The 22,768-nt window shown below is 42.8% G+C and overlaps 1 protein-coding gene across 1 annotated transcript in view; it reads left to right on the top strand.

Moving 5' to 3' along the window:
* The first annotated feature begins 3,628 nt into the window (after nt 1-3,628).
* Nucleotides 3,629-22,768, top strand: part of ZC3H14 (zinc finger CCCH-type containing 14) — a 29,335-nt gene continuing 10,195 nt past the window's right edge. The window contains exons 1-8 of the mRNA XM_081911262.1: nt 3,629-3,805; nt 7,032-7,074; nt 8,551-8,665; nt 10,447-10,487; nt 10,819-11,014; nt 11,853-12,273; nt 17,714-17,874; nt 18,806-18,906. Of these exons, the coding sequence (XP_081767388.1) occupies nt 3,770-3,805; nt 7,032-7,074; nt 8,551-8,665; nt 10,447-10,487; nt 10,819-11,014; nt 11,853-12,273; nt 17,714-17,874; nt 18,806-18,906 (1,114 nt within the window). The 5' untranslated portion in view covers nt 3,629-3,769. The remainder of the gene's footprint in view (nt 3,806-7,031; nt 7,075-8,550; nt 8,666-10,446; nt 10,488-10,818; nt 11,015-11,852; nt 12,274-17,713; nt 17,875-18,805; nt 18,907-22,768) is intronic.

Genomic DNA, 22,768 nt, shown 5'->3' with positions numbered 1-22,768 from the left:
ATGTGTCTTCAATCTGCAACCAGAGCAGGTGGATTAACCTGCTTTGGGGAGCAGTAACGTGTAGCACATGTAGCTAGAGTAGCAGAGAGGGAGGCTGCAGTACTCAGCTTAATGTCTAGCTTCCAATTTCTTTTAGAGACAACCTGAACCTTTTCTTCCTTTCCCTTCCTCTGAATGTCCTGCTGGTGTGGAATCTACATATTCCTCAGCTGGCACCTACTGTGCAACAGCATGGGGGAGTGGACAGCAGGCAATGTCTGGGATTTTATACTGGCTCTGTTGTGAAACAGAGCTCAGATCTAGTTGGAACAGAGATCACAGTCTCAAAAGATCAGATTTCACATCTGTGTTTATTCCCCATTTGAGTCCAGGGAAAACCCTCAGGTTTCTCCTTCCTAGCAAAGCTGAGTTAGTTCAGCATTGTTGGAGTTGAGCTGGAATGGTAGGAGCCATGGGGTCTGTGGTTCATAGCCCATCCTCTGAGCTCACGCCCAGGGGAAAGGTCACTTGGGGGCCAAACTAAAGTGGCAAGTGAGGAAAGGGTTATGCTATGCCTCCTCCACAAAATCTTCTCTGGTCCTAACTACTCCTAACTGGAGTAGTGTTACATGCACTCACATGCAACATCGACTTTGGCACTCAGCCTCTTTTGTGAAATGTGACGGTCATAATATGGTGAGCATCCTTGTAGGGCTGTTGTGCAAACTCAGTGGGATGGTTCTAGAGTTGTGTGAATGGAAGCATACACATGTAATGGGGCTTTTCTACCTATCCTTTCACACAGCACTCTCACTAAAGCATATCCTGAGAGTCCAAGGATCCCAGGAAAAGCCTGGGGTGTGGCAAGGAATTGGCAGAAACTGGGAAGATTCCCTGACTCTCAGGTGAGGCTTCTCAGAGGATACAGGGGGCATTAATGAAAAGGAGGCAGGAAAGCCCCATTGAAGTGGGAGATGAAAGAAAATGAGCAACAGTAAGACATGGGGAGCATAAAATTTTGCAACGGAATGGAGTAATTGGAAATGAATGGTGAAAGGGACTCACAAATGAATAATTTGAGGCCTGAAAACGTGACTTAGGAGCCATGAAGATGCTGTGTCCATTTTACTCATCTGAAAGTCTATTGTGTGTGTTTGTAGTCATTACCTTAGAAAGTTGGAACGCCTAACGGGGAGAATGTCGGCAATGGGACAGCTGCTTCTTTGGCTAAAGGGACATTGCAGAAATACATATGGGGGAAACATGAAATAGCAGCTGATCAGTTCTTTTTCATTATATGGTCATTTATATTAAGCCTTTCCAATTAAAATCTCTCCAAGTCTTATTTTTATAACTCCCAGAAATATTATAATTAGGTTTACGGACAGTACAGATGGACCAAAGGGCATATTTTTAAACATCTGTGACCTGAAGCAAAAATACTTGTGATGCAGGAACTGATAACAGCGTAAAGAAATCCAGCTGTCCTCTCAACTACAGACTTTTCGCTACAGGGGATGGAAGGAGAAAAAATGCAAGGGGGGGGGAGGAGAAGCAAATGCTGCTCTCTGTACATTAAGAAATGTTGCGCATTAATTGTATGTGGCCATGAGAACCTCTGGCCTACTGGGACAATTTTCAGAAACCTCTTTACAACCTGCATTGTTACCACCATTGCAAAGAGTATTAATTTTAAAAGGGTTCATGAATAATGAAAATACCCCAACACTGAAGGCAGAACATAGCCATTGTGGTTAGTAGCTGTGGACAGCCTTGTTTTGTCTAACTCCCTTTCAATGCTAGCCAAACTGGTGACCATCACTGCCTCTTGCAGGAGGAAATCCCCTTGTTCCAACTATGCACCGTCTGCTCTGAATCTTCCAGCATTCAGCTTCACTGGATGCAGCAGTAGGAAAGAGGAAGAAAAGCATCTCCCTATCCACACCATCGACAATTTTTCATACACCTCAATCATTATTATTGCTGTTATTATATATTTATTTATACCCCATCTTTTCCCCAGACTCAAGGTGGCTTACAGATAAAAATCAGAACAGAAATCGTGCAGCGGCAGCGGGAGGCCCCATTAGCTAAAGTGGTACCTCAGGTTAAGAATAGTTTCATGTTAAGAACAGACCTCCGGAACGAATTAAGTTCTTAACCCAAGGTACCACTGTATACATTTCAATAAGTAAACACACAACTTCTGGTAAATGACCCACCATACCTTCGAGTAACGTAACTTTTAGGTTGCGAACGTGGCAAACCCGGAAGTGTATACTTCCAGGTTTCGCCCCACGCGCATGCACAGAAGCGCTCTATCGTGCTGCACACGTGCGCAGAAGCGGCGCCTCTTGTTGTGGACTCTTTGGGTTGTGCATGAACCCCAGAACGAATCAAGTTCGTATCCGGAGGGTCCACTGTACTATCCAGTTGTGAAATATATTGGCATTATTTCCAGATCTCCTACCCCACGAGACAGGGCAGTGGTGCCTTGGGGCTCCTGGATGGGGCTTGCTGGAGGGAAGGTAAAGGTAAAGGACCCCTGGATGGTTAATAATAATAATAATAAATAATACATTTTATTTATACCCCGCCCTCCCCGACCAGAGCTGGGCTCAGGGCGGCTAACACCAGTAAAATTACAATAGAAACATAATACGGGGGAACCAACCCCCCCTAATTTAAAATACAGGTTAAAATGCAATTTAAAAAGCAGCCTCATTTTAAAAGTTGCCCATAAATCAAAACCGTAAGGGGAGGTAAGACATAAGGGTCAGACCAAAGGCCAAGCGGAACAGCTCCGTCTTGCAGGCCCTGCGGAAAGATGTCAAGTCCCGCAGGGCCCTAGTCTCTTGTGGCAGAGCGTTCCACCAAGTCGGGGCCAGTACTGAAAAGGCCCTGGCCCTAGTTGAGACCAACCTAATCACCTTGCGACTTGGGACCTCCAAGGTGTTGTCATTTGTGGACCTTAAGGTCCTCCGCGGGGCATACCAGCAGAAGCGGTCCCATAGGTACATGGGTCCTAGGCCGCATAGGGCTTTAAAGGTCAAAACCAGCACCTTAAACCTGACCCTGTACTCCACCAGGAGCCAGTGCAGTTGGTAAAGCACTGGATGAATGTGATCCCGCAGCAAGGCCCCCGTAAGGAGCTTCGCCGTGGCATTCTGCACCCGCTGGAGTTTCTGGGTCAGCTTCAAGGGCAGCCCCGCGTAGAGGGAGTTACAATAATCAAGCCAAAGACGACTATGGGGTTGCAGAGTTCATCTCGCTTCCGATCAGCAAGCCCAAAGAGGCTCAGTGGTTTAGACCACAGTGCCACCCGCATCCCCCTGGCAGTGGTGCGGTCTTAGATCTGCTCCATGCTGTCTCCTAAGCTCTGCCTTCCCCAGCTGGAGGCAGCAATGAATCCCAAAGCACAGGACGGGAGCTGTTCTTGCACAAGGGCCCTGCTTGTTCAACCACTGTGAGAACAGCATGCTGGGCCTTGATGGGGCCACCAGCCTGACGCAGCCAGGCTCTGCTGTGCGGTTTTGCCAGCAGAAGGAGCCCCGCCCCGAAAGCCCCCGCTCTCTCCTCCCTCGGTTGGGGATTGAGCCTTCGCCTCCTCCAGGCAGCAGAGGGCGCTGCCGAGCCGAGCGGCCACTCCTCCCTCGCGGCCCAGCTCGCTCGCTCGCTCGCTCGGACTCCGACTCTGGTCCAGGCCTGGGCCTAGCTCACTTGTTTGGTTTCCCTCACCACCACCACCCCCGCGCGCGGCAGGAGCGGGACGGGCGCCCGGTCGGAGGCCATGGAGATCGGCACCGAGATCAGCCGCAAGATCCGGGTGAGAGGCGGAGCCGCGCGGGGGAGAAGGGCAGCCCGGAGGAGGAGGAGGGGGAAGCCGGATGGAGGGGAAAGGAAAAGAGGGTCCCGTCCCCCCAACTTCGGGATGGGCCCAGACCCGTCGCCCCGTCAGGGAAACCCCATGGGCGGGCTCGGGGGGGGGCAAAACCCTTCCTCCTCACAAACTGGAGACGGCGAGGCTTCCCCCGCGACGCCCTTCGACCCGGAGTCGTCTCCAGCCCCCAGAGCTTGTTGTGTGACCCACAGGACAAATTTGAGCCCCCCGCCCCCCCACGAGCTTGTGGGGTTGCTCTGCCTATTTAGATATCCTGACTGATACCCCACCACACGCACTTGTAGGGCAGAGAGATGTGGAAAGATTTGTGCCTGCCTGCCCCCCCCCCGGATATTGCATCCCCCTCTCAAAAAAAAAAAAGCTCATATAATACTATGGAAACACGCATCCTCTTCTCCACTCCCCGCTGCAAAAGGCCAAAACTTTATTGCTTTGTTTTCTCAGATCCTCGGCCCCCTCCTCCCCGTTTTCCTACGTAGCCAGCAAAACAACAACAAAGCCCGGGTTCAAGTTCTCCCCTAAGTACTGAAAGCCCATTGAGTAACTTTGGGCAAAGTCGCTATCTCTCCATCCCTATCATACTTAACATGCCTTACATGTTTTGAGGGTGAAAAGGGCAGGGGAGAACCGTGTAAATGTCACCTGAGCTCCATGGATGAAAGATGTGGGGTATGGCTATTAGGAGGTATTTGAATACAGTCTACGCTAGAAGAAATCTAGTATCAGAATGGGAAATGGGCATTTTTTGTTATTTACCCGCTTAACCAAGCAGCCCCGATATCCCCCTATGTGTTTCAGAAGGTTGAAAGACCTTTGAGCAGATTTTGACGGAGTGGTGAGTGGGAATGATTGTAAATTGTTTTTTCCTCTGTTCTGCTGACAAAAGTCCTTCTGTCAGTGGGCAGGCCATACTGGATAACATCAATAATGAGTAAAATAAAATAAATATTTTTAAACCAGACCTTGCCCCCTTGATTTTTGGGGCTTGTTTGCTGAGTTCAGATGCATCTCTGTAGAAATTGCAGGATGGAGCAACTTCTAGTTGCTCAAAAATAAAGTGTTGCCTTTTGGGGTCTCATGCAGTGTTTCCCATCACAACGCTGCCATGACAGGAGAAGAAACAACTGAATTTTCCAAAATCACCCAGTGTAATTTTATGCATTACGCAATTCCTAAAGGTAGGGCAAACCTCCCAGGACCTGGACTTGTAGCTCAGTCACCATAGAAACCATAGCACAGAACAAAACATCCTTATGATTTGATTAGGCAGAAAGTAGTAGAGATGGCACAATACCTCAGAAATCCACATAAAGTGGTTCAATAATGCAGAATTTCTCATGTCCGTTTGCAGAACAAATTTTGGAGACCTGCACTATTTCAACTGAAGTGTACCAAATCTGCAAATATATTAAGAGGAATAAATATTTCACAGAAAGCTAGTTCTTTCAACCTTCTTAGCCTGGAAAGTGATTTGAATATGTGTAAATCCCAACAGGATGTGTCATTATTTGGTAAATTTTCAATGATTTGCTTTGGCTTCTGTGTTGGGCTTGTATGATTCCCTTGTAAAAATATTTTGCTGTGCATGGGTGAATTGCTTTTAAATCATGAATTTTGAGCCACCATGACTAATTTATTTTATTTAAGTAAAGTTTCTCAATGTTTTTAGGGTGAATACCTAGAAGAAGGTATAAACATCTTTTAAATAAACAAATGGTGCTGGACATCTATTTCCTGAACAGTCATGCACACTTAACTGATTGCTGTAACAATTCAAACATACTGATTTTCAAATGCAAAGAGCCTTTATATAACCTTAGGAGTATGATCTAAAATATTTGAACATGTAGCCCATGCACTGCAGAATTATGTCTGTTTACAGACAAAATACTGATTTCTATATATACTGCCTTTCATTGCAGAATTCAAGGTAGAATAAATAAATATTCAGAACTTCTACAATCAGTGATTAATAGTTACTTGGCAAAATAGTGTTTCTTCATGGAATGGAAGTGCAGTAAATGCCATGTTGTTTAGTAAGTAGAATTTCAAATATTTGTGATTTGAGAACAGAAATCACTGCAGAGATCAGGTTGTTGGAGAGATCAGTGGATGATCCTCGTGAAATGGAGGAGGATGTCTCCCAGAGTATAGCACATGTGGGACCTTGTTAGACCGTGGATTCAGTAGTAAGCACACAGTACACAACTTTGGGTCATACCTGTCTTCAGAAGTCATATACTTCTCCCCTCCCCCGCAAGGTTTTTCCTCTAGCATAGAAAAACAACCTTTAATACCGTTAATTGCAAACCAGTTTTAAGATGTTATAAGTATAGGCTTTAACATGTTTTTATTCAGATTTCCCTTAAGACTTTTTAGTCAATAATAATTAATATGTTTATTTTTAGAAGCAATATGAAATTTTTATCCACCTAGGTATAAAGCAAACGGTCCTTTCTCTATGCCACCTAGCTTTAAGGATACTCACAAAACAAACACACTGAACCTCCAAATCATCCTTTATTTTACAAAATGTTTGCCATGAGCCCAGTTGTCGAGGAGGGCAGGAATCTTTGTATTTAAAAGTTGCTTGCAAGTAAAATGTAAGTGTGCAGGATTGCAGTCTTAAAGCCTTAACTCTCCATGAAAGCTATAGCTAAATACAATCCTTTTTTATAATTTTGTATGGAAAGCCTCTGTATAATGATGAACTTATATTAGTAGCTTGTGTTTATATGATAACAATATGTTTACATTAGCCCACCTGGAGCACAGGAAGGAATATTATATTGGAGTCTACTGTCACTCCCTTAAACCTACCGAAATCTGAGCCCATGAAACAGCTGCATATTGTTTTCCTTTTTACGCCTGTTTCCATTTTTCAACTCTTTTTCAACTCCATTTTCCTCTTGATGTTGAATTTTAGATTATAAGATCCTCGGGACAGGGCGCTGCCTGCTGGAAGGTACCATGCCCGCTGATGGCACTGTCTGAATTAATAATGTTTTGCTACCATTTACATCAGGCAGTCCCTCAAGAACAAACTCATTTAAACCTTGGTTTTGAGTTTGAGACTTCTAGAGCAACTTTTGAATGCCTTTTGTTTGAAACTGTGCAATCCTAAATGGCTGCTCTTCTGTTCTTCATATAGAGTGCTATAAAAGGAAAGCTACAGGAACTGGGAGCATATGTGGGTAAGTTTATTGTGCCTTTAGTTGTAAAAATAGGGCACAACTATGCATTTTTACTCAGAGGTAAGTCCCATTGTATTCAGTGGGGCTTCCTGCCAGGTAAATGGGAATAGGATTGCAGATCTAGTTTGGGGTTATTTTCTTACATGTATGTACAAAGACTGTGCACCATTTGTTATTACTACCAAGTATCCCATAATGGTTTATAATGTAAGCAGGTGCCACATTTCCCAGTACTATATCACCATGCTGAGGAAAACAGCACCTATTGAATTTCTGTCTGTTCCACAGTTGTTAAAGGCATTGAGCCAGGATGGGGAACCCGTGGCTTTCCAGATGAACTCCTACTCCCATCCACCTCAGCCAGCATTGCCTATAGTAAGGGATTATGGGAGTTGTACTTCAGCAGCATCTGGAAGGCCACAGGTTTGTCAACTTTGGTATTGGCCTGCTACCATCTCTCAGCCTAACCCATTGGTAGGCAAACTAAGGCCTGGGGGCTGGATCCGGCCCAATCGCCTTCTAAATCTGGCCTGCAGACGGTCTGGGAATCGGCATGTTTTTACATGAGTAGAATGTGTGCTTTTATTTAAAATGCATCTCTGGGTTATTTGTGAGGCATAGGAATTTGTCCCCCCCCAAAAAAAAATATATAGTCTGACCCCCCACAAGGTCTGAGGGACAGTGGACCAGCCTCCTGCTGAAAAAGTTTGCTGACCCCTGGCCTAACCTGTCTCACACTGTAGCCATCAGGATACAGGGGGAAAGGCTTTTATGCAACCCTAATAACCTTGGTGTGCATTTCTGTGTAACTCTTGTGTGTTTCGTTTTTAATTGTAAAGCACCTGGTTGTAGGTGCTATAGAAATAATAATGAGCAAATATCCAAAGCAGATGTGCCACATTTTTCTTCATATATGGTTTCCCCTTACTGGTGGGCATTGAAAATAAAATCAGGAAATAAGGAAATAAAAAGGAAATTCCATACCACAAACTTAGTAAAGAAAAACCCACAATAAAACATAGGCAGTATTCCGAAACAAGTTAAATTGGGAAAAAGAAAGACCAGGAGGGAAGGGAAGAAGACCCCAGAATTTCACATTAAGTATTCCTACGCACTTCCACTTGGAATTAAGTCCCACAGAATTCAATGGTGCTTAATCCCAACTAAAGCATGCATAGAATTGTGCTGCAGGGCCTTTTGCCATCAGGGCTACTGTTTGCAACCAGCAACATCTATGTTCTAATAGCGCACCTTTAATCTGTACCCCTGGGAGTCTAACTAATGGCCAAAATACATGGCTTCATACTGTCTCTGGTCCATGCCATTTCCTGTAATGAGTCTGTTTCTTTTCTTGTTCTGTGCCTGGGATAATCTGAAAGTTGCCCTCTCCCTTTTTTATGACTGTTTTGTAGTCAAACTCTACAGCTGCCCTTAAAACATTTAACATCCAGTTATATTTCCCTTTCTTTAAATCAGATGAAGAGCTGCCTGATTATATCATGGTCATGGTTGCCAACAAGAAGAGCCAGGAGCAGATGACGGAGGACCTTTCCCTCTTTCTAGGAAACAACACTGTGAGATTCACTGTATGGTATGTTTCTCATCCCTCTAATTCTTTGAACTACAATTCTTTTGTAGTCTGATCCTGAAACCTTCTCCACGACTAGATGAGTGCTTAGGCCAGGGCACATGAATAACCTTCACCTGTGCAACATTTCAAAATAAAGCCATTCAAGGCAGATGAGCTCATGGAAATGGCCAGAACTAGGGGGTTCAGCTTATTTTTCAGGTGCTGAGCAAATGTGTCGTAGCATAAGAACTGGTTCCATTTCACAGAAGGAAGAATACTATGGTTTGACCATCTCCTTTTCCTGAATTTGAATGGTAAAACTGATGCATCTTAAAACTCATGACCTAGTTCTATGTACTGAGTCATTTTACGGTTGGCTTTTACCTTAGTTGTCAAATGAAGTATAACATCCAGCTTGATGTTGCTGGGAGAACAACTCATTTTTTGGAGTTTCCCCACCCACCCATTTCCTGGATCCTCCTTTGAAATGGGTCAGTGCATCTGCTGTTGTTACGTGTGATACATGTGCTGTTTGGTAGTCTTCCAATTTTGCACTGAAATGCTGAATTCAAAACACAAGAGGCAACTATGTGGATATGCCTTTAGCTGATGGTATTGATAAAAATGGGGGTCAGAAACAATAATAAAACTTTTTATTGATCCTGTTTATTCCTTTGGGTTGTATGTTACTTTTGCTGGGTTTGTGAATATGTGATGCAGAAGCTCAGTCAAGCAGTTAAGCTCACCACAGGAAACAGCCATGTAGTAGAGTTGTCTTTACTAAGCCAACATCAACATTCACCCATACTATTTACAGATGTTACATAAGTCTTCTATCTCTCTGAGCCCAGAGAGGGTATTTGATTCACACTCCTTGCTGAATGAAGTTCTAAGTCAATTTGCAGAGTCCTGCAACAGCTTAGAGTTCTGTGAGTCCTGAAATTTGGCCTTTCACTCAGACAAGCTCTTTACAGTCAAAACAAAACAAAACAAAAAAAAAATAAAAAAATTCCTTCCAGTAGCACCTTAGAGACCAACTAAGTTAGTTATTGGTATGCAGATGAAAGCTCATACCAATAACTCACTTAGTTGGTCTCTAAGGGGCTACTGGTAGGAATTTTTTATTTGTTTTGTTTTGTTTTGTTTTGTTTCAACTACGACCGACCAACACGGCTACCTACCTGTAATCTTTACAAAGTGTTTGCACAACTCCACAGTGCTGCAACAGCCAACTTCCAACAACTCACACAGTATGTTTTAAGCTAAGCCCTTTTTTATATACACAAAGTTACTTGCCACAAATCTGCGCAGTAACACAGATAAGAGAGTCACAAGATGCCTGCAGGTGCATTGTGGGGAATGAGTAATCTCTGCTGACTCATGGTTAATTAACTTAATAACTGCATTCCTTAACAGGTTTGAGAGCTGATGATTTGTTCTCATTAACCTAGAACTGTATTTCTCAAGCTTGGGTCTCCAGCTGTTGAACTACAACTCCCACCATCCCTTACTACTGGTCCTGCCAGCTAGGGTTGATGGGAGTTGTAGTCCAACAACAGCTGGAGACCCAAGCTCAAGAAACACTGATCTAGAAAGTTTGATGGCAGAGCAGGATCTTGAATTTGGTTTCTAGTATGCCAATCCAGTGTTCTACACTGCACTGCACTTGCCTCCATGCTGATAACTTGCATTAAGAAAGTCATTTGCTCTTTATTCTAAATTTGATGACACTGGTCAACATAACAAAGTAAACTGCATTTGAAACAGATGTTAGCCATTAAAATGTTTTTCTTATTTTTCAGGCTTCATGGTGTGCTAGATAAGCTTCGGTCTGTAACTACAGGTAAGTAAAGGAAAGACAACCTGGCTTATTGTTTGGAAATTAAGCATCTTCAGGAAGGGATAATGTGCTTTCATTTACATTTTAGACATTAAAAATAATTATTGTTGTGTGTCGTTATTTAAGAGTTTAATTATTATGACTGTACAGAAATTAGAATTTTAAGAAACGTTCTCATGCAAACAGGGAAAATATTATTTTGAAAGCATAGATTACTCAATGTTAACTGAAGGAAGTGCATTTCTATCGAAATCTGCAGCCAAACATATTTTACAGTTTTGTGTAAATACTTCATTGAACTTTGAAATAAGATCATGAATACCTGTATCTCCAGAACCTACCAACTTAAAATCTTCTGAATCGAACATCTTTGAGAGCAGTTTGCCTTCTGTCAAAAGCATTTCAAGTGGAAATGAGGAGAGAAGTGGGGAGGAAGTCCTACAGCCCCTTACAGTCTCAAGTTCTCGACCAGAAAGGAGTGACTCTCGAGTTTCAACCAGCTCCCAGGAACAGAAAATTGCTGCCTCCCGGTAAGGTTCTCACGTCTTAAAATCTGGTAACACATAGTGGTTATTTACTCATTTGTTCATTGCATTTATGTATTGCTTTTCAGCCAAGCCACCCAATTGCTATTTACAGTTTTGAAATGCTAAAATAAATACTATTGAGCAGTAATACTGCCTTATTGGACATTATCTTTTGAACATAACAGTTGTAACACCGCTTAGAAACACTGATGATTAAGTGGTGTGTGTGTGTGTGCACCTTAATTAGCAACAACAACATTCTTATATGAAATAAAGCCTTGTGGGAGCCTTCGTAAATGCATTCCATAGGTTGTGCTTGCCTCTCACATTGATAGTTTGGTGCTGAAGCTGATCATCAAACTGGAGGACTTTTTGATTCTTTTGAAAGAGGTTAGGGACGTTGTGCCCCAGAAGTCTCAAGGGCAACCTGGAACAACACAAGCAGCAGCATAAAATCTGTGATGTGGGTTTTCTTGGAGCAGGCAGAAATAATTGTTTTGAATGGGAAAATTTGAATCTGAACAACAATTCATGGAGTCACTGTGACCTCTAGTAGCCTATGTACATGGGTTGTTTTTTCCCTGGTCTTCTCAGTCATTCCAGTGGGGTTAGAATTGCCCCAAAGCGGCAGAAGCAAAAACAGATTTTTCATTCAATTTAGGATTGGGTTGACCCTTAAAGCACCTTGTAGCAATTCACGCCTCCTCATAGGTGAGGACTACCATGAACAGAGCTGTGAAAGTTTGACAAACATGTTCTTATGCTCCCTTCTCAACTTGGAGGCTTCAAGCAAGCATTTTCCTGACATGAGATGGAGGTAATATTTTCTCTTCTCACGCAGGCAGCCTCGCCAAGACACCTCCCCATCTCTCCTGATGTCAACTGTGAAACCTCTCAGGGAGCTGTCCCCCTTGGAAGCTGTGATCGACATTAAGCCTGAGCCAGATGACCTCATTGATGAAGACCTCAATTTTGTGCAGGAGAATCGGCTGCCCCGGAAGAAGCCTCTCGTGACGGTGACTTACGGTTCCTCCCGCCCATCTGCTGAAATCTACCGCCCACCAGCAAGCCGAGGTGCAGAAGGCAACATGCACTTTCAGAGAATGCCACAACAGAGTAGCATACAGACTGGCAAGCAGCTCGACATGCAGGGCGGCAGGTCACTGGAAGCCATCCAGCTCTGCGATCCAGACGTGTTTGGCAGCTTGGCTGAGAGTTACAGGCCCACTGCCAAAGGGAATGCTGATAAAATTAGCAGTGAGGTAAGTATGTAAGCCCAAGCTATGCCGGTAATTTAACATGTACTCAACAAACGGAGGTCACCATGGACACTTGGAGTCCCCTGTTCTAAACATAGCAAGAGTGGTCAAAAATATCTCACGCATGGCATCTAAACCTTGTGGCATCCAGATTCTAGTTGCTTTAGTGGTGAAAAATTGTGTGTGTGTGTGTATGGTGTTAGCCTTAAATAGGGTGAGTAGCAGTTGTAGCCCTCACCTGGGCATAGCTGGGCCTTCCGTGAGTGTTATGTGTCCATTTTTCTTAGCTTTGTTCATTGGTGAATACTAAATAAGAGGATTTCAAGTTTCCTGTCTTTGGGGATCTCTTGTCACACTGATGTGTCTGACTGGAACTCCTTCGTGTTGTAGAATATTCTGGAGAATGCTCCTGGGCAATAGTCTTCAATGTTTCCAGACCCAGGACTCGCCTTTAACCCAATGTAATGCATTTGCAGACCCATTTCTTAGTTTTTACTCAATATTTGTATCGTGCTGTTGAGAGCCACCTTAGATCAGGCCACAACCTGATGGTTATTCCCAACCCTCCAGTTGAAGACCAATGGCCTAAGGTCTTCACTTACCCAGAGAGTCAGTGTAGTATAGTGATTAGAACGCCAAGACCTAGGTTCAAATTCCCACTCATCTGTGAGCATGGCCTAGTCTCCATATCTAAGCCTAACCCTACCTCACAGGGTTGTTGTGCAGATAAAGCGGAAGGAACCTTGTATGGCACCTAAGTGCCTTGAAAAGAGAGAGGGGTAATAAATAGATAGGCACAGATTGCAGCACTGTATGAGCTAAGAGTGCGCCTGGGTTCACACCCAGCACTCTTGATGGGCCAGCTGTCATTCAGAGAAGCTTGAGTGCCTTTGCTGACCTTGTCACTGAGCAACCCTGAACATTTGCGAGGAAAAATGAGAGTTCCTTGGAATGAGGTTTGAAAATAATCGAACTAAGCTGAACTTGAGGGTAAAACTAACTATCTTGTTTATCTGGCTGCTGTTCTTAGAACCTTGCCTGTTCAAGTTGTGTGACTTTTGGTTTCCAGATCCCTGCATATTCTAGAGTCTGTGATTGAATCAGCCTGTGGTCAATCCCAGCATCAGCTCTCGGCTTTTTTGTAGAGTAAAGCACACTGTAAGAAAGGAAATGGGATAAATGGATATGTGGCTTTCAGTACCTATTTGCCCCATACGCTAATGGAACAGTATCCTTGTGACCACTTGTTCTATGCACTCGGCGGCTGCTTCCTCCACCCCAGATCTTTTAGAAGGGCATATAAGTATCATTGTTTGTTTTAAGTAATTGGCTTCAGTTTGGGATCCTCATGTCGGAAGCCTCTGGTTCAAATCAGGGGTGGGGAACCTCAGGCCCAGGGGCCATTTGGGTCCCTCCAGGTCTCTAGCCCTGAGATCCTCCCCAGGCCACACCCCCTTCTGAGGTCAAATGCTTCATCAACCCTTCTATGCACCCTCCTGCAGTGGGTGCTTGCTTGGATAGAGAGGGCTGCATGAAGAAACTAGCCTACTGTACATAGGTAATAGATTCATTTTTTGCTTTTTGTCAGCTTTTTCCTCTGGCCTTACCCACTTCTGGCATGGGGCCACTGGAAGATAACCTAGACAGCAATGTGGTCCGCTGACTAAAGTTGTCGTAGCCAATAGCCCCAAAGGAGAAAGAATTTTTGTATACATACTCTGTGTCTGAAAGTCGATGAGAGTGAACAAACTGAAACTCCAGACAAGACAGACATATGTATGTATGCCTGTATGTATTCATTGTTAATCATATTTGTTAGACCCCCTTCATAAAACAAGTTCTCTAGGCATTGTATACAGTCAGTTAAAAACATAAGAATGATTCAGTAAAAAATAATAATTCAGTGACTCTTAAAAAAACTAACCTAAACTAACTAAAAACTAACCCGGCAAGAAACAGAAATACAGAATTAAAAGAAACAGAAATCCTGTATTAAAAGAAAATACAGACCACATGAGCTGAAAACAGTGAGCAAATACTGCAGTTAACACTATCAACTGTAGCACAGGGACTAAACTAATGAGATCTTTAAAAAGGCCTGGGAGAACAAAAAAAAGTCTTAGCCCAGTAGCAAAAGGATGACAAAGAAAGCTTCCTTAGAGATAGTACATCCTGCAAGATGGAGGCACTTCCAATGGAAAGGGCACACTGAGAAGGGCCTCTGTAGATGACCTCAGGGTTTGGACAGGTCGTGCTGATGATCCTGGGCGAGGAGCTCAACTTGTTTGGATAGGGTTACCCTCCCCAGAAGCAGCAGGCTCACAGCTTGGGTGTGCTGCTAGAACTGTCTGTGCTCTTGCATGTGGAAGCGACAACAGTGCCCTGGATTGCCTTTGACCAACTCCCATCTGATTTGCCAGCTGTGCTCTTTCCAGGAGAAATCAAATCTAGCATGGTTATTTCCAGGTTGGATTACTCTAATGTGCCTTATGTGGAGCTGCAATCCAGGAATGTCAAGCGATTCAGAATGCTGGGGCCCGTAGGGTCTACCATTTTACGCCTGTTTTGTACAAGCTTCATTGCTACAAATTTGCTTTCAAGCTCAATTCCAGGCGCTGGCCTTGACCTTCAAAACTGGCGTGGGACCAAACCAATGTACCTTGTGGATCATCTTCTCCTCTCTGAACCTGATTGAGATCTTGGCTCAGTTTTTAAGTCCACTTTCACTGTCCTCCCATCAACAGAGCTGCAGTTGGTGTAGTGGCACCAGTACTTTGGAACAACCCCCTTAATGAGCACACACATCAAACTGTTTTAGACCAGCTGACCATTTTTAGTCAAGTGTCTTCAGATAATGTCTGCTGGTGTGTTTTATCGATGTTGTTGTTGTCGTTTCTAAGACTGTATTTTAAATTGTGTTGGTGTTGTATTTTTGAAAGGCATGGAACGGCGGGATATAAATATTTAAATGAATAAATAATAAAATACCGCCCCTTGTCATGTCTGCCTCTCCTTTTCCCATTGTCTCCTCCTCTGTCAAAAATTTGTAAAGCCTTTGGGACATTAAAACACCCCGACACGTCACTCCATATATCAGTGCATGCAATGATGGCGCTAAGCAAGAACCACTAGCGGGAAGTGGGAGGCTTCTGAGTTCTTCCTCAGGTTACAGTTTCAATCCATTTTATAACTTGAGTAGTGTGTTATTTTAAAAATAAACACATCAGTGGATTATTTTGGAGGGACCAGCACTAGCTTATTGCAAAGTATTAAAATAAGTCACACATGTTGTAGGTGCCCTTCTCAACAAATCCCCCACTCTTAACAGTTGATCATACAAAATTGATAATCTTGCTCTGGACCTGATCTTCTCAGTCACATCTAGCTAATCTCACCATATTTTGGGCTGTCATGATATTAGCTACTGGTTCTTTTCCTCCATGATGGATGTGGCTCTCCTGTCCTTTTTTGCTGTGTGTTAGTGTCTTCTGCACTCACCCATTCTGTAAAAGGGGCAGGATACTATCAATCATTACATTCTTAGGTATAGATGAGTAAGTGGCTGGGAGTAAAAATATAAATTTGTTTTCTTTAGAAGGCAGATTTCTACATTCCCTGGTTGTGAATATACATATTGATTTGTGGGGGTGGGGAGAGAGAGAATTCAAGAAGGACTTGCCAAATAACTTTTGTTATTTAGCAGGTGATAATTTATTTATCATACATGAGTTTCTGGCTTTCCATCTTAGGGCTCATCCAGACATCCTTTTGTGCTGTGTTTCTGGGTACACATTTGTGTTTGAAAGTGCTGTGTCCAAGTCCTTTTTTTCTTTTTTTGCCCTGGCACTTTCCCTGCCCAAACCAGCTATTTACCCCTGAACCAGAGCAATCTGCAGAAAGCCCCTAATTGCTGTTTCTTCTGATCCAGCATTAAAAAGCAGGTTTTCACTGAAAAGGGCCAGGACATTAAAAAAACGCTCGGACACAGCACTTTAAAGATTGGATGAGCCCCTAGTGTTTGACCAGGCTCCTCTTCATGCTTAATCACAAACACTCATTCTGTCTCTCACCGCTCTTCCTCCCTGTATTTTCCTCCTTCCGCCTCGTTGCCTCTGATTTTTGCAGTAAGTCAGCCAATAAATCTGCACAAATTTTGCCCTAGCATCCATAATTCTTGGTGAATAATTTTAGAATTTGGATTCTTTTTAAAATGCAAGCTGCCTTGATGAAGGTGATTGCCTTTTTTTGTTCTTGTGTGTTTTGCTTTTAAAGCTGTATCCTGCATGCATTCTTTCCCTCCAGCTCTTCCTTTCGTGAGTTGCTGATGAAAGTGTTGTGGATTTGAACAAAGGGGACTCAGATTGAAATTCCACGAAGCTCATTGGGCAACCGTAGTGATTGACACTCTGCTTTCCCTCCTTCACAGAGCTGTTGTGAGGGTAAAATGGAGAAACCACCCACCTGCTCTTGGGAGCTCCTTGAGGGGAAAGCAGGATGTGAATGTGATAAATAAAGGTTGAAAACCCAACCTGACCCCCCTTTGTGCTAAGAACCTCTGATTGCGGTGGGATCCTGAGGTTATCCTGAAAATGGGACAGGTTGGGGTAACGGGAAGAGAAACAAAACAAAACAAAATGAGCTCAGCTCCTCAAGAAAAAGTCAACTGAACACCTGCCATTGCTTTTAAATATAGTGTGGGGAGTTTGACTAATTGATCCACTGGGAACCATCCACCTCTGATTCCAAAACAACTTTCCGAAGCAAAATTGGAGGGGGCAGGTGGATGAGAAAGAAGCGAGGACTTGCTGTGGTAGATGTTAGCTTTGAGTGGTACAGCAGGGCAAATATGATCATCTGAATCACTCTTGGGGTGAAGGGAACTAAGGCCTGAATACGGCATAGTACCTGTGAATCTGGGTGCTGTTTCTGAAATTTTAACAGCTTGTTCAGTACATTTTTTAAATTATTATTATTATTGTTATTATTTATTATGTTGCACTTTAGAAAACGTCATGTTTCTTCAAAGATTAAGTACATGCTTTTGATCCATCCAGTTGTCCCAATTTGCATGTGTGTGTGTTTAAAGTTTTACACACACATAACCATACCTTTCTCTAATATATTCACCAACAAATGTACATGATGTTTAGGAAATTCAACACAGCAAAACCCCAGAGGGAGTCAGGAGCAAGCAGGGGTATAATTGTGATTTCTTCAGTTACATGGTGTGGTTTTTTGGGGGGTTTTTTGCCTGTTAACAGGCTTCACTCACCATCAGGCATGGAAAACACATTGGACATGGACATTGGGAAAACCAGCCACTTTTTCTTTTTCAAAGCAAAATCAATTATAGTTACGTTGTCCTGGAAATGCCTGCCTTAAAGGGGATGCTACAAATTTCTCAAACAAAAACGTATAAAATAAATTATCGTATTTCTTGCAGGAAGAAAACTTGAGGAAGAGAAAACTCCCAGTTGTAAGCTCTGTAGTCCGAGTGAAACGGTTCAGCAACGATGGAGAGGAGGAGGAGGAAGAGGAAGACTCTGGACTCCGTCTGGGAGGCATCTCCAGCAGCGTATCTGTGCCTGCAAAACCTGAGAGAAGGTACCTAAGAATTGTGGGGTTTGAATTAGGCCAAAGAAAGTAAGCATCAAGATAGATTGTCCTGAGTTCCTGATGTGCCTAAGCTGTTTCTGGGTGTCGGGCCACATTGCAAGATCAAATGATGCCATATGCCCAAGAAAATACATTAGAAGTAATTTTGTTGCCATCATATTGCTTGATTATTTAAGGCCTGGCTTTTACAGTAAATGATTGCTTACGGAGGAGAAAACAAATGCAAGCCCTGGTAACCTGGGAGCAATACGCTAGTAGGAACTGTTGCCATTGCTGCAGGGTGATCAAGTGGGGAGAGGAATTGCCAACTGAACCAGAAACTGATGGGTTGGAGATGCCTTGGTGAGCGTCTTGTGAACCCACAGTTGCTGGTTGTCCCAACAACCAGGGTGGGACTTCCCTTCCACCTTAGCTTCCGCGCAGTGTTTTCCCAGCAGTGCCTCGCAGGCTAGTGCTGATCTCAAGATGTATTTTGCTGTGGATCCAAAAGTTGGATCCAACAGTTACTTCATTATGCTTGCAGAAAAGGGAATGGGGTCAGAGAGGACTACAGAAGATCAGGAGCGCATCCATATTGGCCTCTGCTGCCGCCACAGCAGAAGCGTGACTTCTGCAGTCGCTGGATGTATGGCAGGGGATTGCAGAATATTGAAGGGGGCCCTCTCTGTGGAGATGAATGCCAGGAGAAGAGAAATCAGTCCTATTTCAGTAATAGGATGCGTGGCTCACAGAGTAGCACAGAAGGTGGCAGACGTAATAGGGCAGCTGATGATCAAATTACTCCAAAAATTCTAATCTGTGCACCTCGTGAAGATTTCAGCCAAGCTTTTGAAAACACAGCATAGCAATACTTCACTCTTCTATTGTTCTACAATGACAAATTAATTTCCTTGTATCTTTTTTTGTTCAATCCCTCCAGGCCTTCGCTGCCGCCTAACAAACAGGCCAATAAGAATTTAATATTGAAAGCTATCTCTGAAGCCCAGGAATCTGTTACAAAGACAACAAATTATGCTGCAGGTAAGTGACTGTAGTTTGACAGGGACACGTGAGCTCCAAGCCCAGTTTAGTAAGCCCGAATGAATCGAGGCACAGGAAGATAACCTAAACAGCAACATATCTAAAAGATCACTGCCACCACCTGTGGCATGAGTCATAATGGTTTGCTACAGGTGTTCTAAGTTAGCATGTTTGTTTTATCTTTGATTATTGCTGTTAGGGTCATAGGAAGCTCCCTTCTACCGTGTCAGGCTATTGGTCCATTGTATTGTCAAACCTGATTGGCAGCGACTCCCCAGTGGTGGGAGACACAAGGGATTGAACTTAAGATCTGTTGTGAATGCTAACCGTGCTTATTTTGCATATGTTTAAGTTTTAACATCAGGCAATACACCGAGAATCTTATGAGGTGGACTTTAGTCCCTGAAAGATCCTGCCATCATCCGTGTTAAGGTGCCACTGTTTGTTGTTTTAACTGCAGTGGACTTAACATGGCTGCCCCTCTGGAAATGGTTTTTGGTTTGACACTGAAAACACCAGCCCCACAGATCAGTTTTCATTGCAAGATCACAAGTGAGATGTTTGCTGCAGAGCTGGCACCAAATGGTGTTGTAAGTGAACAGAAGCCCCACTTGTTACGGAAAAGCTCCCACAGTCTCTCTTATGCCCTATCTATGCCCTGGACTAACAACACCATCCCAGAGGTGTCTATTTGCACATTTATTGAAGCTTATTCCCAGGGAAGTGCGGATTGCAGGCTAAAGCTGGGATCCGTAGTGCTGTGAGGGAACTAGAAGTACCCAACACAGAATTTTCAGTACAATTAGCAGGATTCTTTGGGGGAACCATGATGGTTAAGTGGGTATAAATCTTACTTTAAGCTCGATGTGCAGATCGGTCCTTAAGTCTCTGAAATATTTCTATATTTCCCTGATGGGATTTACATTCCACCTCTCCTAGCAGAAGGTTTTCAAGATTGCTTACAGCTTTAAGGACTACATTGCAATAGTAAAAACAACCCTTGAAATGGAGCATTGAAACCACACATTAATGTTCTAGCATTGTAGCCTTGCTGAGAATCTAAAGCCCACTGTAATCTTCTGGCATTGGCAGGAAGGGCCTTCAGTGGCTCCCCCTCAATTAAGAAAGGACTGTGAGAAGTGCTGGCAAATCCTCTTGCCCCCTAGATGATGATACTGTATTGACAGCCAGATGGAAGCATCAGTGCAACCGGATAGCTTATCATTTCTCTGCTGGCTGTCTGTCCAGTGTGTCAGCTAACATTTCACTGAGACAAATGTTCTCCAAACCAACACATTCTTCTTTTTTAAAAAAAATAATTTTATTAATTTTCCAATATAAAAAACATACAAAACAAACATCTTATTTATCACCAACATCCTCTTTCTTTTTTTTTTACTCCCCTCAGCCTTTCTGATGGTTCTCCGTTCTATTTACTTCTTCCACATTTCTCAATATTGCACTACCTTAATATCTTAATTATCCCTTATTTTTTTAAAAACAATATTTCTACCTTACATTTTCACAGAACTTCCTGAAAACCTACAAACGTTATTTTATCATCACATAGTGTTTGTAAATTTAATCTAGTCTTCAGTGAATCTCTGGTCACGTCGATTCCGGATCCTTCCTGTTAATTTATCAAGTTCCGCGTAATCTGTCAATTTCATTCTCCATTCTTCAATTGTAGGCAATTCTTCTTGTTTCCATTTTTGGGCCAACAATATTCTTGCTGCTGTTACTGAATATAAAAACAACTTCCATTCTTTCTTATTAATTTCATTTCCTATTATTCCTAGTAAAAATGCTTCTGGTTTCTTAGTAAATGTATATTTCAACATTTTTTTCATCTCATTATATTGTTGTTGTTTAGTCGTTTAGTCGTGTCCGACTCTTCATAACCCCATGGACCAGAGCACACCAGGCACTCCTGTCTTCTACTGCCCCCCGCAGTTTGGTCAGACTCATGTTTGTAGCTTCGAGAACACTGTCCAGCCATCTCGTCCTCTGTTGTCCCCTTCTCCTTGTGCCCTCCATCTTTTCCAACATCAGGGTCTTTTCCAGGGAGTCTTCTCTTCTCATGAGGTGGCCAAAGTATTGGAGCCTCAGCTTCACGATCTGTCCTTCCAGTGAGCACTCAGGGCTGATTTCCTTAAGAATGGATAGGTTTGATCTTCTTGCTGTCCATGGGACTCTCAAGAGTCTCCTCCAGCACCATAATTCAAAAGCATCAATTCTTCGGCGATCAGCCTTCTTTATGGTCCAGCTCTCACTTCCATACATCACTACTGGGAAAACCATGGCTTTAACTATACAGACCTTTGTTGGCAAGGTGATGTCTCTGCTTCTCATTATATATCATCTCCCTAAAGCTTTTTACTTTTTTACATTCCCACCGCATATGGTAGAATGTTCCTTCTTTTTCCTTACATTTCCAACATTTATTACTTACTTTATACATCTTTGCTAACTTCACTGGTGTAACATACCATCTATACATAATCTTCATCACATTTTCTTTTATTGTGGTACACACAGTGAATTTCATTCCTTCCTTCCACAATTTTATCCAATCATTCAGTTGTATATTATATCCAAAATCTTTGGCCCAATCTATCATAACCGATTTCACCTCTTCATCCTTTGTATACCATTCCAATAATAATTTATACATTTTAGATAAAGTTTTAACTTCATTTTTTAAATATTTCCTGTTGAAACCTTGATTCCTTATCAGCAAAACCTCTTTGTACTATATCATTTTTAAACATTTCATTAATCTGAAAATAATGCAGCCAGTCATTAACATATTCTTTAACCACTTCATATGGTTTCAATTTCCATTTACTTCCCACTTTCATTATTAAACTCTCGTATGTCACCCAATTCCCCCTCATATTAATCTTCTTCACACTCAATACCTCCAATGGAGATAAACAATATGGGTCTTTTTGGCTCCAATAGATTTTTATATCTATCACAAACTCCAACGAGAGATCTTTGAATTATATGATTTTCAAAACCCTTATGTACTCGCTTCTTATTCAACCACAAATATGCATGCCAACCAAATCTGTTGTCAAAACCTTCCAAATATAACATTTCTATATTTTCTAATTTCATCCATTCTTTCAAGCAACAGAGGCACGATGCTTCATAATATAATTTCAAGTCTGGCTGGACGAAGCCTCCTCTATCCTTTGCATCTGTCAATAACTTAAACTTTATTCTCGGCTTCTTGCCCTTCCAGATGTACCTTGAAATTACTCTTTGCCACTCTTTAAATATTGCTGCCCCTTTGATTATCGGAATTGTTTGAAAGAAAAACAACATTTTCGGTAACACACTCATCTTTATCTTAGCAATTCTTCCCCAAAATGACAACTTCATTCTTCCCCACACCAAACCAACACATTCAAGTGAAAGCAGAAGTATAGACAAAAGCAGAGGGTTCGTGGAGCGATAAAGGGGTAGCTTATTAATTAATGTCTTTGAGGATATTTCACCCCTCCCATTGCAAGAATCTGCTGACAATGTTTCAGAAAGGAGGGGGCGGATTTTGCTCATCGCTTCTTCCGCTCCAGCCTGACTTCAAAGGGAGTCTGAGTGTTATCTGTATATAGATAAGATGACTGCTCAAGCAGCTGTAACACTCATGCAGTCCAGCGTCTCCGATTAGTCTTTAGTTTTTTCAGTAGCTGTAGAGAATAAAAGAAGTTATACTTCAGAGCTGTCGTTCGTGTGGTTCATACTCTGCTGTGCTCCGCTGACTTTTGGAACTGAATTTTGGTGCTCACAGCTCTTAAGTTGTAAGTGCACAGCACTTAGACCTCCTCCCTGCAGTGGAAGGTCTCTGGGAGTG

This window comes from Podarcis melisellensis, assembly GCF_964234715.1.
Source record: "Podarcis melisellensis genome assembly, chromosome: 1".
Taxonomy (NCBI): Eukaryota; Metazoa; Chordata; class Lepidosauria; order Squamata; family Lacertidae; genus Podarcis; species Podarcis melisellensis.
The sequence above is the reverse complement of the archived record's forward strand: the minus strand, read 5'-3'. Positions and strand labels throughout refer to the sequence as shown.